Source organism: Tauraco erythrolophus, chromosome 8, assembly GCF_009769465.1.
Source record: "Tauraco erythrolophus isolate bTauEry1 chromosome 8, bTauEry1.pri, whole genome shotgun sequence".
Lineage (NCBI taxonomy): Eukaryota > Metazoa > Chordata > Aves > Musophagiformes > Musophagidae > Tauraco > Tauraco erythrolophus.
Window position 1 is genome coordinate 22,441,490 of NC_141472.1, and position 16,808 is coordinate 22,458,297.

The window sequence follows — 16,808 nt, forward strand, 5'->3', positions numbered from 1 at the left end:
AATTTGGGATGTTTTATATTAAAAGGTAAATATTTGTCCTGGTTTTGGCTGAGACAGAGTTTTTCTGTTTCATAGCTCTGAGTATTGGATTTAGTCTGGGATTTGTTATGAGAAGAATATTGACAGCACGTTGATGTTTATACGTGGTGCTGACCTAGGACCTTTCTGCTTCCCGTATTTTGCCAGTGTGCAGGAGCACAACAGGCTGGGGGGAGCGTGGCTGGGACAAAGGGTTCACAACTCCTCTTACGATTTGAACTTAGATTTAGGATTGAGGGCCAGATTGGCCAATGGAGTATTCCATATCATGCAATGTCATGCTCAGTATATAGGTGAGGGTTGACCTGGAAGTTTGGAATTTTCTCTCTCTCTTCTAGGGGGACTCTCTTGGACTCTCGGAGTTCTTGCTCTCTTTTCAGGCCTCTCACTCATCCAGGATTGCGGTGTCAGAACTTACCTGTTTTGGCATCGCTTGCCGGCACAGGCAAGTGTCACTGAGTGGTCACTATACTGTGCATCACTTGTTTGTATATATTATTATCATTTCATATATATGAAAATAAATGTAATTATTATATCATTATTGCTTTTATGTTATTATTAAAACATTCTTATCTCAAGTCAGGAGTCTACTTCCCTTTTCCACTTTAATTCTCTTTCCCAGGGGTAGGGGAGGGTGGGCGAGAGGCTGCGTGGCATTTAGTTGCCATCCAGGTTACACCATAGCAATACTTTAAAACACATCACACATATTTAATAATTTCATCCACAGTGTATTAAGGAAAAACAGGAATAAAATTACATCCTACAGATAATGTGTTCTCTTTTAAATCTTTTCAAGATAATTTAATCTAGTCTTTAGCAATTATGTATTCAATATTATCTGTCCCAGAAAATAACTTTAAGCCTCTTAAGTATTTAGTGAGCAAGTGGATACAGTAGTGGAATCTGAGGGGAGGGGTTTTTGTTGCGTTTTGTTTTTTTTTTTTAAATCTATATGAGTAAAAACCTTAATACTAACATGGACTTAATAAATAATTAAAAAAAAAAAAGAAAACGAAAAGGCAAGCAAGCAGTCAACCACACAAAAACTTACCAACATCCATGGCAGTTTCCATGAAGCTTTTCTGCCTTGAGGCAAATTCAGCCAACAATTTCTGTTGCCTTTCTCTGGCCTTCTGTCGTCTGAGTGAAAAAGAAAGGAGAAGAGAAAAAAAAGATATATATATATATAATGGAGGAAGAAAATCAGTTTGTAGTGTCAGACTGATTACAACTGCCACCTTCAACAATATCATTCAAAGTTCAAGTTTTCTCTAAATAGCAGATCAATTTTCAGTCCTAAAAACAGAGTCTCTTGCTTTAAAAGTAGAGATTTTTAAGAAATAAGAGTTATTTTGAGTCTCAAAGAAAGGAATAAAATCCTGTCCTAAAACACTTCAGCAAACCAACAGATCCTTGAACAGAACAGAGTAGGACATGGTAGCATAAGAAAAACAGCCCAAGACCTTATTCTTGAAAGTTATTTTTTTGTTACATAAGGGAAGAATAACAGGGTGAAGTGTCAACCACTGTACAAAAACAAGTACTCTTGTGAGCAACCAATGTTTACAAGTCAATAAATAAAATAACAACAGTCTGCCTCAATCACTTTTGATATCAAGCTTGATGCCCAGGAAAACAACTATGAATAATTTATTGTCCAGCTAAGACTTCTCATACTGGTTCCTTTTCCGTCACCTCCACCCAAGACACTGGTCACCAACAGCTTTTTTTACTTGGACTTAAAGAAGTTTGAGATTGCTTCCAGATTGAAGGCCCTTATCTCCCTGGAGCCAAGCTGACTTCACTAACTTTTTCCTCATCATTTAATACAGCTCTGGATTTACAAATGGAACAAATTAAGACACTCATTCTTGCCTATCCTTCTATAACTGTACCAGTGATCTGTACAAGACTATATGACCAGCCATTCTATAGTTCTCTATATATACATATGGCAGCGGGTAGAGGAATATTGATGAATATAGAATCATAGAATCGTTAGGGCTGGAAGGGACCTTCAAAGGTCATATAAAAAGATAAAGAATATAGACATTGATTTTCTTCTTCCTGAGGTACCAAGAAAGAATCTTTACTTTGACAAGAGCTTACAAATAGAGGAAATGGGAGAGTTCAAGTAGGAAAACCAAACAAAACTCACACCACAGCTGCTTACCACCTGGCACATGCAAAGACTTTTGTGCCCCATGGATGAAGGCTTTTCATGGCACCCCCTCAGTGCAGCTATCAGAGCTACAAACTCTGTGTATCAGCATTTACGAGGAATTTTTTTCCCCCACTCAGAAGTGATTCAGGTAACTAACAAGGGATTTAAAAACACCACTTGGTGTCCGATATGCTGATGGGTTGCTCTTTAGTCTCCAGCACTGTTTGATTATCACTGTCCTGGCACGGGGACAGGTACGCACAGGCCCAAAGCAGCTAATATACTGTAACCTGTTATCCCGAGGTGGCCTGTTTGTAAGTCAAAGCTTCTAACTTGTTTTCTTAAAAGCACTTTAAAATCCCAAATATCTCTGCCCGTTTATCTGTCACATTGTACAGCCACCGTTTCTCAAAATAACTTCTATTTACAACAATCCTAAGATTCATTATTCTGAGGATCATACCAGGGCATTCATTAAACCTATTTTTATTTATTTCTCCCTGGGAATTTCTCAATATACGCCTTGACTAAAAGCAGAGTGACTGTAAATAGAGGCCTTTAATAAGAAGACATAAACAAACTCTGACAGATTCAGTACAGCTCAGTAATTTTCCATGATGGCCCACAGGAATATGACACTGCAATTGAAAAAATACTGCAAGCAGCTCAAGCTCTCCTCTAGTTCTGTATTTCGGTTTCTATGGCAACAACCCATTGCTTGAGTTATGCCAAGTTTGCCATTATATGTTGAAGTAACAAAAAAAAAAAAGGGTGATCACTGAACACTCACAGTCTGCTTGATTTTCAGTAATATGAAACTGGACTTGGGGAAAAACCAAAACAAAATAATAAAAACAGAAAGCAAAAATTGCAGCCTCACTATATCAACACTGTCAATCTACGAGATTAGTCATTTCAGTTATCGCACTGTCCATTAATGAATTTCATGGGTCCCCAATGCCATTATGGATTTGAGGAGAAGAAAATAGTCATTCAGAACAACAAAGAACCAGAAATATTGATTTTCATTATTATGTTCACCCCAAAACTTAACTGAAAACTTGAAGTGCCCACAACAGATCCTTGAAAATATCACATCCTTTATAGGGGGAAAGCAATGACCTTATCATTTTCTATATGACAAGTTACTTGCTTCATTGATTCCTGTGCTTCTCCCGTACATAAATCTAGTACTACTGACTACCACAATAACGAGTAGGTGTCCAAGATGTAGCTGTGTTTTATCTAAAGCAGCTATTCAGTCTGGCATTTTCTGAAAGACAATTTTACATGCTAAACCTCGATTATTTCTCTCATTTACCGAACAATTACAAAGGATGTTGAAAATTAAACCATTAACTCAACTCTTGCATGAAAAAATTTATTTTACATTGTAAAATATGTAACTTATAAAAAACCATATATTTCTAATTTTCGAGGACAGTTTAGATCTTCCACGTATCAGAGAGAATTTAGTGAAAACTTTCTTTTCATCAAATAAACATAGCAGGATAAATAAAGGTAATTCAGAAACCAACTAAGTCAGTTGGTTGCATGTTTCTACCCAAATTTCTAGAACCAGAATCATATAGTCTGGTTACATAAACCATTAATACATCAAAATACTGTACAGCCAAGAACTCAAGAGTATTCTTTTCCATTCCAGCCTGTGCCCTCTCTCTACTTCAGTGAACACGGTAAGTTCTCTGACCTGACCCCTCGCTCTCTACGCCCCAATCTTCTAACCCTATCCACCATACCCTCACCTTAAATGTCATATGTCTTTTGCACTAACCAGTTACCAATCTCTTCCCACTGCCCCACTCCAGACAACTCTTCCTTCTGGCTGGCTCTATTACATCCTCCAAATGCCAATCTCTTATTCATGCCCTCCACATATTTGCATTCCTGTTGCACACTCTCCTTCTCCTATCAGGTCTCAAGACCCAGTTCATCCCCCATTGAGATTTTCACTAAAAATCAGTTCTTTCATTTGCTGCTCTTCTCTGAGTATTTCTGTCATGACAACCCAGTTCTTCCCTAACATCCCCAACTTGCCAGCTTGAGTCTTCCCACATCAGCTATTCACTTGGCCTGGCATCTTCCCTTTGCTCAATATTACATCGATCAGAAAGTTTCTCCATCTAGTCCCAGTCTTCGACTCTTTACCCCTAGCAGTCCTGGTTTTCACCTCTACTCCTCAGTTCTAATTGCTATCCTCTGGGCATTTGAACTGGATGATTCCACTTCCACAGGACTCACATGCCAACACAGCAGCTGTTGAAAGCAGCAGAGAAGCAGGCTCTGCATTCACTTTCAGCAGTGCTGGTATTCTGGGTGCTGTCAGGAATCATTATACCCCAACCTCAATCTCAAAATTGTCTGAGCTTTTTACCCCCAAAAAATGCAGCCCAAGACACACATCTGGCATGCAGGTTTTCTGGCCACATTATAAGAAAATAAGAGATTTTTTTTTTAATAAAAACAATAAAAAATTAAAAACATAATTTTAAAATTGAATGTGTTGGACAAGTAAAAAAGGCAGCATTACAAAACCCATATACAGTAAACAAACAAAAATAATCATGGTGTGATGTGTGCAAGTGAATGAACAGACAATACAAAAAAAAAGTAATTTCTAACTCATCTTGAGGTTACACAGTTAAGCTTCAAAAGTTATCACAATCTTAATTCTGCACCTTTGTATATATGAATGGTATACATGCCAACATGAAGGGTGAGAATGTATATCACAAAATCATTAGATCTTCAAATTAGAAAACTTTCATAATTACCAAAATGCAGGTTATTCCTCAGTACTCATGTAAAACATGTATATACAAAACGGATAAACAAGAGAAACGTAGAATTAAGACTTACTCTTTTAATAAGTAATTCATGCAAAGACTTAGAGACAGACCAATTAGTAGATGCACGACATACTGTCCCCTTTTACCGCCCCTTTACTTTCTTATTCATGTTACCTTTCTTCCTTATCCAAAGTTTTCTTCTCTGCAGAACTAATCTTTTTTGGTGGTACAGGAGGTGTCACCTTTCTGCATATCTCTTCAATTATACGTTTATTCAATCTGCTCTGTATAGCAGCTTTCAATAAAATTCTTTCTACTGCCGTCATTCCATCACCATGAGAGTATCTTGGAATTTCTGGGTGGATTAAAACATCCACATCATCCAACCACGGAGGATAGTAGGAGTTTTGTTTTCCTGAGAGTTTGTGATGCAATTTAATCAGCAAGGACAGTATGCTTTCCTTGACTTCCAGAATGGCTGTGGTTAGCTGTGGAGTTGCACCAGGTGCTGACCATTTCATTGATGTTTTGGGCCGAACCACCTGATTTGCCTCACTGGTGTTCCGATTGATGATCTCCTGAAATTTCTTTCTACGTTCTGCGACCAAACTGAACACTTGAGCTGTCCCCGAGTTCTTGGGAAAAAAACCGACAGTGTTTAATTTTCAAAAATACAAGTATAAACAAGATAAATCTATAACTATAGAAAATATTTTAAAATATGAGGAAAAGCACAAAACATTTTAAGTTTCCTCTCCCCTTCCAAAACATACTGAAATTTGGTATAGCAAAACGCTAACCTTGCATGTCATACTTTTATACAAATATATTATACACAGCTGCATAAAAAGCCAAGTACAAAATGAAAATATCATCCATATGAAAACAACTAACTGGCTTTGCTCTAGTCAAACTCAGAATTCTGTTTTCCAAGCATTATTTCCTTACTTTTTCTGGAATATTGATAATTTTAGTATCTTTATGCCATTTAAATATCTTTAATGAAGTCTTCTGAGCACTGCTGCACAATGTAACTCCTAATCCCACACCAGTGAGCCCGCCTATCCCCACGGGCGCTGCCCATTTTGTGTGGATTTATTAGCTGAGATCCAGAAGCCACATACATGTATTTGCAAGCAGAGATTGCTATTCAGGGCACATGAGCATGTAAGTGCAGTTACATTAATGACAGAGCCCATTAACACGTTTCTATTCTATGCTACCCTTGCTTTCAGTCCCAAATCAAGGATACATGGAAGCAACTCGCACATGGATCCATAGCAGAGATGTTTCCTGAATATTTTGAACATGAAATTCAGAATGCTTTAACATCTTACCCTCTCCTTCTCAGAAGGCTGGGCAGCCAAGAGATATCAAACGTTTCAGAGATCAAATATAAAAATGGGTTTCTGACAATCATCTCGCCTACCTTCTTTATGTTTTAATCTATTTCATCTCATCTACCTACTTTTAATTTTGATCTATTTTTCTAACATTAACATGCTAAAGAAACATCCGTTGTATTTCACTACATCTGGTATACAGTATTCAGAAGCGCTATATACAAAAGATACAAAAGCAATCCTGACACAGATTATATTATCTACCGGCTATAAATCTTTCAGGATGCTGTCATTTACATATTCATTTTGTTTTCACAAAAAAAAAAACCAAACTTGTCATTAATCATTTCAAATGCACTTTCAATGTAAGGTTAAACTTACTTAGATTCAAGAAAGCTAAGACTACTCTACATTATTAAATGTTAGTAATATCTTGGCAAGACAAAACAGGCCTAAACACAAAGCTCAAGCAGTAAGATCAATGACATTTTATATTTGATAGAAAGCTTTTATTTCAAAATATGTATTAAAAACATAAGGGCGTTTAATTGCTTAAAAGTCTACCACCTAAGATTATAACCAAGAACATGAAAAAAAGCATGAGTTCTTGCAATATGAATTAAAAGAAAATTCAGGAAAATTAGAAGATCTCACTGAATGTTAAGGTGAGCACAATTAAAGCCATGTTGCTAGTTAATCGCTTAGGAGAACAAACTGCACACACATCTACCTCTCTCTGGAGGCTCTTCCGCCTTGAGCTCTGGTAGATTGAGGACAAAAGAAGTCATTAAATACATCATTCATTTGAAATAACTTCTGTTATCAGTATACTAAGGAAAGATTACTGGAGAAAAAAAGTCTCCTAAGAAACTCATAACAACAGCCAAAAAATAATCCTAAACAAAAGAGACAACAACTTATCTAGGAAGACGACTGGTATTAGTATGTACTTACTTGTGATGAAGCTAAACCATCAGAACTCGTACTTGCAGGTGGTTCCCTCTTCACCTCTGGAGCAGTTTCTGGTACTCTTACTCGGACATAGTTAATGAAGTGACGCATGTTAGAAACCAAGTTACTACCTGGAAACCAACTATCATGACAACGCTCTTGTCCACCCGCAGATTCCTAAAACAATTATAAAAAAAAAATCAGTATACTTTCTCTTACGTTTTACAATAATGCATATTGCTTTTGTAACTGTATTACAGAAGCCATCATGCATCCATGAGATAGGACCGATATGTTGAACAGTATGTACCTCACTAAAGCTGATATATCCCTTAAAATTATGATAAAACTGATGCCTTCTGCAATTACAGGTCACAGGACTACAGATCTGATACATACATAAATCTACAACTTCTGATTGGAACATAAATCAAACACATGCCATCAGTGCTATCTAGCAGAAGTAAAAGGAACCACTCAGAGTAATTAAAAACTGTACAAACTAAGATTAATCCAAAAAATCCAAACTATGCAGAAGTCAATCTCTGGAAAAAAAAAAAGGCAGATCCTTAGTCATATAAGCAATGTTAAACAGTAGGAAAAATTAAAAAGTCACATACTATAAGGGAATCTGGAATCACAAAAATAATGGCTCTTTATAGGCAAATTGTCATCAAAAGCACAGTTAAAATTTAGGCTAATTCACATAATTAGAAGATACAGAGCTTTAGCAATAAAATGCTCAGTGATAAAAGTTTCAGTTGAAAATCTGAAAATTTAAGCGAGTCTTAGATTCAATATTCTTTTTTTTTTTGCACCCAATTGCAAGTACTAATTTACAAAGTAGTAACGATCTAACCATTCCGTGTTGTCACACTATATATACAGAAACTGTTGAAAAACGTAACAAGATACCATACTCTTCTTCACGACAGTATGCAATTTTCTCTTTTTTTTTTTTGTTTAGTTGATCCCTGCTTCAGTAAATAAAGATGTTTAATTCCTATGGTAAAAATTATAATTTTAATAAACATCTATTTTTAAGGAATATTGAATTATTAGACAGTACGTTTATACTTCAAAGAAAAAGATGGTATTTACTCTTACCTCTTCATCTGACTCTTGTTCTGGAGAATTTTCTAATCCCAGCTCAATCAAATACAAAACCATGCAAAGCACGTGTTCTGATAAATTCTGATGATCCATTAATATCTAGACAGAAAAACAAACTTTCACATTTTAGAAGGTTTTATCTTTTATACTCTCAAAATCCCTATTACAAAAAACCCCCAAAACTGCCAAAAACCTGACGGACATCTCTAACCTAATCTGGAAGGTGAAGAAAGTGTCCAGGAATCTTGTATGAAGAAGCTGAAGATACTACCTACAAATTTTGTCTCTGAGCATGACCTTCCAGGTTAGCCACACTAGGAAAGGTAGATGGTCTTGAACCACATATATGATTTTTGCCTCTTGTGTTTTGTTGGTGATTTGATTTTTTTTTTTCCTTAATTAATTACCATTCTCGCAAGAGCTGTACCATGAGACACAAGTATCAGTTAAAAAGAAAAGACTAGACAGATAGAAGACCATAACAACACTTGCTACTCTAGTGTATTTTTGGTAGACACTGAGCACCAATTTTAGCATTTAAAATAGTTTTCTTTTTGTTGCACAGTAATACTTTCAAAGTCTTATCACATGCATAAAAATACAGTTAGGAAAATACTATTTTCAAGAGGAGTGAATTGCCTATTCAAGCTCCTGGAGTATGAACTCTGAAACATCAGCAAGGTATTTTAAACTTCACTCTTGTTATAGCTGAACGTTCCAACAAAATACCTGATTAATGATTGTGGTATAGGACACAAAATTTCCAAGTAGGCCAAGAATAATAAGAGTAATAACATTAATATAGGTTTCCAATAACTGTAATGGAACATGACTACAAAATAAGACATGCAATTTTGGATGTGATGGATCAACAGGAGTGTTGTATTTAAAAGACAGGAAACCATTATTCCACTCTGCATATTAAGACTTTAATACATCTAAAAGTACAAAACCAGTGCTCTGGATAATACACTTTGGACTTTTCAGTATTTATTTATTTTTTTAAGATTATTTAAAATTATTTTGAGGTTTAAGAAAAAAGTAAAATTTAATTTTATATCTCTCTCCAGTCAAACTCACTCATACCTTAAAATTGTTACTAGTTCAAGCTCTGATTTACTTTAACACCAAAGTGCCAGGTAAAGCTGCACAGTTCCCACTCCTGTTAGCTACAAGCTAAGAGCTGCATCTAACCTTCCATCCCCTTTTCACGTCATCAGTCACCATAAGGTCTCATAAGTCCTACAAGCAATCCCTGGATAACTGGGAATGCCAGAAGAGTTGACATGAGTTTAGTTCACAACTGCCTTCACATAATCTTTAGTGCTGCTGAAGTTAAAAACCAGGACAACTCTCCTCTTGAGAATATTCTGATTTAAAGGGAAGAAAATGGCAAGAACCTGCAAGTTACCAAAAAAGTGGATGAGAAAAAAATGTTTAAAATTTCATTATAGACAGGCTACTATAGAAATTAATATTTTTAGTGTAGCCTAGTAAAGTTTTAAATACAACTTGGTTTCGAGGGGGCCAAATTTCATATGTAGATACACCCACCAGAAATATCAGAGAGGTAAAGTTCTTAAAAAAAATATTGTTTTACAACAGCTTTTGTAAATTATGTTTAAGCAGTTCATTTAATCAAACCAAATTAAATCTGATACTACAGAAATTATTTCATTAAAAAGACTCAGTATTATAGAGAGCCAGTACATATAAACACTCAGATTATTTTAATATGAAAATCATATGCAGTTCTACCAGTAGGAATCAAAAGTCATATTGCCTAACAATTCTGAAATGTCAAATCATCCAATGTATTTTGCTGTTCTTCTGTAGCCTGTCCCAAAAGTCAAGAGATATAAAGACTGTCATAAATTGGCAAAATTTCCAATAGACATAACATCATTTAAGGCAAGCCATGGAATCAATCACTACATAATTGCTATCATCCATACATCTGGCAGAAACGCATTCGGCATTTCAGCTCGTAGCGGATTAGGCTGACCGGCAACTAAACGCCACACAGCTGCTCACTCACCCTCCCCTACACCCAGGGGACGGGGAAGAGAACTAAAGAGGAAAAGGGAAAGAGACCCATGAGTTGAGATAAGGACCATTTAATCCTAATAATAATAATAAATGAATATATATGTGTATAATGATAACAGTATATATAAACAAGTAATGCACAGTGTAATTGCTCACCACCCGGTGAACAAGTCCCGGCCCAGTCCAGACTAATGATCCCAAAACAGGTAAGTCCCAACACCGCAATCCTGGATGAGTGAGGCACCCAAAAAGAGAGTGAAAGAGAGACAGTACTCCAAGAGTGAGAGCCTCGAGAAGAGCAAAAGCCCTTCTTTCCAGTCAACCCTATTTTCATACTGGCCATGACGCTGCATGATATGGAATACTTCCTTGGCCAATTCAGCCCTCAATACTAAATCTAAATTCAAATCATAAGGGGAGTTGTGGGCCCTTTATCCTGGCCATGCTCCCCCGCAGCCTGTTGTGCTCCTGCACACTGGCAAGAACACTGCAAGCTGAAAAGTCTTTGAGGTCTCAGTGCCAACTATGAACATCAGTGTGCTATCAGCATTCTTCTCATAACAAGTCCCAGATAAAACCAAAACACAGAGCTCTTCTAACTGCTAAAAAGAACTAACTCTGTCCCAGCTGAAACCAGGACCCAGCTAAGACAGCAACCCAGACATTTTAAGATTCTCAAGATTAAAGTCCTTGAAGCTTCTTAACAGAGTAAGAGAAAAAATGGCTGAAAAAATATTATATGCAAGACAGTAAAAGATGATGCATTCCTTCCCTACGTTCTCCATTTTTGTTCCATGACGAAAATATTATTTCATCTTTTACATAATCCCAATCTCTCCTTTTCTGCAGCAGCCTTCTTGTAAGTCTCCTGGTTCAGTACTTTCTCCGGGCATGTTCCTTCCCCATTCTCTGCTACATACCACCACATCTCAGTCTCCTTCTTCACCCTGCAATAATCACACAAGCCAGCCTCTGCAGCAGGCTGGGGCTAAGCAGAGTTAAACACACTGCACACAGCAGCTTCTCTGGCCAAAATTATGGAAATCTCTGGGAAACGAGGTGCTGCTACTGCAGGCAAAGTTCTAGTTAGCTCTGGTGCGGGGCATGTCCAGTCTGGGCCTGACTTTCTTGGGACTCCAGTAGTTAACAGAACAAAATAAACAGCCACTGAACATGCACACAATGTAACTTTGCAATGCCTACAGTTTGGCTAAATTCAGAGCCAGAATCTTTACAAAAGAATGTTTAAAACACAGAAAAAAGGGAGATGTACTTTGTCCTTGCTTCGTTCTTGGAAACTCATGTCAGAACAGGCATTCAGCATGGAAAACGTCAGCCGTTGGTTAAATTTCCGCAAGATAAGGAACTAGATGTCTGACAACAGAAAATTTTGACCAGCCATTAGATGCTGTACTACTGAGCTTCCAAAATGAAATTCAGTCTTCACCATAACATGTCTCATTCTATTATGGGTAAGGAAGTATTAGTAGTAAAACAGTCACATTTTTATATTTTATATCTTTAAAGTAGTTTTTTGAAATTGCACTAATTCCATAGCAAAACTTATAGTTTACTGAAGTCATTAATTTGCAAGCAATATGAAGCTTTTGAGAAAAACCTTTTCTGTCAAAAAGGTGAAATGTATTCAATTCAGGTAAAATCTTCAGTCTTCATTCATCTTAATATATACTGACAACTTATAAGATGCTTCATTAGAGAAAGAAATCAGCTGAAACAACTTCATGGGAATAAGCACAGCTCTTTGTGAATACCACACAGTCATAACTATACTTAACAACAGATATTTTCTATTCAACAGAAGTTTAACGGTGAAACAAAACAAGAGCTTTAGGGCAGCTGGGAACACTTGGAAGAGCACAAAAGGAAAGTCTGCCCAGGTAAAGTACTATTGTGCCTCAATCAAACCACTTTTTATAGTCCCTCATCTGCCTCTGCAGCTCACTGCTTTGAAAGCACTTTCCAAGTACAAAGACAAATTTCAAGTCTCATTTTCCGATTAACGTACTCTTTTAAAGGATGCACTCCTCTGAAAGGAGTCAAAGACAAAACCAAATGCAATTGAAAGGCATCAATTAGTCCTGAAAAACAAGTGCTATATCATTATATCAAAAGCCAGAACGTATCCGGGAAGTGATGTTAGAACCAACTGCAGCTATGAGATGTATTTGCCATTTAGAATCTAAAGCCATCAAGGTTACGTATATTTGGAAAGGCTGCTGATGCCTTAAAACTCTGCAGTGGAAGTCAAAGGATTATCACTCACATCACCCTGCTCCCTGAAACCATAATAGAACAACAATTCAAATGGCAACTCTGATGGTTGAGTTCCTTAAAGTAGAGTAGGCTCATCCACTTGGGTACCTGACTTAATGTATGTATATATGAAATAATAACTAATAAAATAAAGAAAATGGTAGAAAAACATCATCATGCTAGACTTATAAAATAAAACAAAAATGAAAACAGTAAATAAATTTGAACTACTGTAAACAATCTATTAAAAAAAACCCATAATTCTAAGAACTTCTGTTCTGAAAAAGTGTAAGTTAAATAATGGACTTTATGAGAATTACAACTGTACCTTGTAAAGAAGCGTGAACAGCACAATGTGCAGTGTTTTACAGTGTAACAGCTTTATGAGACCTTTGTAACTTGGATGTAGTGGTGTTCTCTTCTTGTAAGGAGGCCACGGGTTCCCAGGGAATTTACCACTTTGCTTTAAACTGTTGAAACAAATGAGACTTATGTTAAACACTACAATAATGTAGACAACTGTCACTGTTATAGATAATTATCCTGCATTATTTTTATTTAGACTGACAAGAATTGATGAGCATTTCTAAGCCATTTAATTTATTTAAGCAGCATCCAAAAAATTGGAATGTATATACAAACTGAATCCAGTCTTACTTTTCTGTGGATTACCACTGATTTAAGTGACCTTTATTTATAAAGTTAAATGAATTTTTAATTGCTGCTATGAATTTAAGAACGCCACTTTCATTCTAAGAGGCACAGAAAAGAGATGGAAAACTTTTCACTTCACCCAAATCCACATGTTAATCAGACATCCAACATAGAAATCCCACACCTGTAGGAATGGATTACAGGCTACATTAGGAAGCATTAAACATAATTAGCTATAGTTGACAGCACCAGAGCTATCGTATCTATGAACTAAAAATTGAGTATTAAGTTCAACATGGACCCACAATTCTAATAACGATCTGGAATCCAGTGCAGCAGACAATACAATCATTTAACAGAATACTACCTTGTTCAAAATCACTTAAGAGGATAAGTTTATGATGACCCTTTGACTTAAAGGAATGAGCATATGAGCACAGGATTATTCCACTAAGTTTATTATAAAAGGGTTTTTAAACTTGATTTTTAATCCTAAGGTATGAAATAAAAGAGAACCAAATTAAATTAGCTAAAATAAGAATCTGTAAGGGATGAAATGTTAAGGGACACAATTAAGACCAAATCATCTCACTTCTTAGACCTTAAAAGGATGCCAGAAGTGTTTTTTCCTGTAATCAGAATTTGATTTCCCCATGGTTTCTGTCATGGGTGACTATATAGAAAAAACCCACATTTTCTTCAATATAATGTCAAAACACAGAGCTCTAATACTGTGCGCTTCATGTACCTAGATGCAAAATAAATAAAGAATGCAGCCTTACCTGGTTTTAAGTAACCAAAAGTTAATGTTTAAAAATAAATTGCAAGTTAAGTATTTCATCTGTGATGACATTTCCTACTTTGTCTGTGGCACTTCAGATGTATTTTTAAACATTCATGGAAAAGCAACAGACTAAGTTAACCAAAACTCTGATACTGCCTGCAAATTTATAAACTACTTGCTCTGGGACAAATCTGGGGCCTGAAAACATTGATAACATGATCAGCATTACCAGACAGTGAAAACAAAAAAAAAATTTGTGCAATGAGCAACACTATGATGTTACATTTCTAAAAGTGATCTAACTTACAATGCTGTATATCTGTCCATTGCAGACTGCACATCTCTACGGTAAACCGTTCGAAGTATTACCATGACAGGGTCAAATTCCTTATCCCAAACTTCAGCTGTTGTTTAAAAGAAGTCACATGTTAAAATTCTCTTCAGAGACCTTAAACTTATTCTAGGTGATCTTCTTAACTAGCTTTAATTATGTCATTTTCTATTATAATTTTTTGCAGCATAGTAATTTTTTCTAATTCTTACTAGTAATACTATACTAATAATTACTACTACTTATCACAATATCAAGATTTCACCAAAATATTTTTCTCAGTTCCAAAACAAAAAAAATGAGCGCTCTATTAAGGCAATAGGTCTTTTCTATTAACAAGCTTTACTTTAGTGTCTTCTAAGCTTTCTTTTCTGTTACATAATAACTTACAACATAGGATAAAAGATAAAAGGAAAAATCACATATTTATGACACAGTAACAGTTGAAACACACACTGAGGAAAGTTTTTTAAAAAAGTAATTCCAAATTAATTTTACAATCTAAGTATATGAAGGCAGCCCCCAAATCACTTTTTCCATACACATCTTATTTTGCCCTTTTTAATTTCTGAGTACATATAAGAAAAAGTTTTAATTATTTTTCACTTGGTACTTGACAAGCACAAACTCTTGAAAATAGGAAGACTACAGAGCAGTTAGCAGGTAGGTGATATTGAACTCTTAAGCATGCTGAGTCAAATGAAAACACCACAATCTCTTGTTCAGTATCAAAAACAGCCACGTTTCCTAGGAAATAACATTTGTGACCAATCCTTCACAGACGTATCTTTTTTTAAATAACTAAAATCTATGCATTATTTTGGCATTAAAATCTTAGTTATCTCTGTTTAATTTAGTAGCTATAAAGTAACATGCAGAGCAGCTTTTCAGAGAAATCACAAACAGAAAAGTCTACACAGACTATTAAATAAAGACACCCCATTTAACTGATAGTTTTGGGTTTTTTTTCTATTTACAAGTTATTAAAAAGAAAACTAAGTTTCCAACCTAAAACCAAATGAAGCTGTTCATTCTATTAATCGTTTGGAAGTGTTTAGCTCCTGTAACACAGTGATATGAAGGCAAAACCCAATGATCACATCAAAAGAAGAAAACCAATGGATACAGAATTTTAGCTCCACCAGCAGGCATAACACAAGGCAGACACTTAAAACATTCTTCACTGTTTTCACAGACAAAAGTAGACAGCTTTATCATGCTTTTGAGATTAATGTCCCCCAGGCAGGAAGACAAGTGCTCTATACTCCTGTTAACTTCTGCTAACGTAACCAGTTCTACAGATATCCTACTATTGCAGTCTGAAACACAGACCAAGCTTGTTTGGGCTGCTAATGCACAGTGAGGAAAAAGGACTCAAGGAGGGAGCCATACAGGGAATATTAGAAATGCACACACAGCTAATCTTCAGCACACAAATCCACAGAGAACAGGAAGAACTGTGTCTTTTTTTTTTAGGAAGTTGTTTTTTTAATTTGTGGTTAATGGAAGCAAAATATGGGGCTTCTGCCATCATAAGGTAGAATATCCTGCCTCTCCTCCTAAATTTAGGGAAACAAGGGATTAAGGGGAATGGATCTCAGCGTGACTTGCTTAAACTGTGACAGGCCACAAACTTCAATTCTTTAAAGCAATTGGAATATCATCACTCTTTTTAAGAACCTATACAGTCTTATAAAGATTATGAACACTTGAAAGGCTATATAGTACATAAGAAAATCATGCTGGCTTTAATTCCTGCAGAAGCTCTTTCAGTTTTTTATTACTTTAAGAAAATGAGATTCTGCATATTCACAAATGACTTCAGTGTTCACTGATATAGATGAGATACTTAAAAATACCTTTAAGACAAACAATCTATTCCAGAGGCAGACTATGTTAAAAAAATAAAACACCCACCAAAGCCAACCCAGAACACTATAATCTAGCATCAGATTCCCTACATATGAAGTGTTTTAATGAAAAATACCATAAAAAAATCTTTTTTTTTTTCCTTCACACTGTGTTACGAAAAAGACTGGCATGTCACAAGCTCCAGAAAACAGACATGACATAAGGAAATGTAGTTTACAGAACCTTAAAATAAAGTTATTTTAAATACACAGGTGTTAAGTTGCCTAATTACACATAAAGGAATCAGAATGAATCAATTTCCAAAACCCTGGTTTCATAAAACTACTTAATTGCTTGTTAATTTGTACAAAAGTAAGAGCTCTGCTGATTCATCATTCTCCCAGTACAAAAACTAGCAAACAAGTTAGTACAGTATTAG

The 16,808-nt window shown here is 35.7% G+C and overlaps 1 protein-coding gene across 2 annotated transcripts in view; it reads right to left on the reverse strand.

Annotated features, from left to right (window-relative positions):
- The window catches only part of UBR3 (ubiquitin protein ligase E3 component n-recognin 3), a 123,060-nt gene that overhangs the window by 60,415 nt on the left and 45,837 nt on the right, over window positions 1-16,808 (reverse strand). For both annotated transcript variants that reach the window (XM_086615503.1, XM_086615502.1), the window contains exons 19-25: window positions 14,495-14,591; window positions 13,078-13,219; window positions 8,421-8,525; window positions 7,317-7,490; window positions 7,093-7,122; window positions 5,194-5,654; window positions 1,097-1,185 (exon numbers count right to left, since the gene is read on the reverse strand). In XM_086615503.1, the coding sequence (XP_086471629.1) occupies window positions 1,097-1,185; window positions 5,194-5,654; window positions 7,093-7,122; window positions 7,317-7,490; window positions 8,421-8,525; window positions 13,078-13,219; window positions 14,495-14,591 (1,098 nt within the window). The remainder of the gene's footprint in view (window positions 1-1,096; window positions 1,186-5,193; window positions 5,655-7,092; window positions 7,123-7,316; window positions 7,491-8,420; window positions 8,526-13,077; window positions 13,220-14,494; window positions 14,592-16,808) is intronic.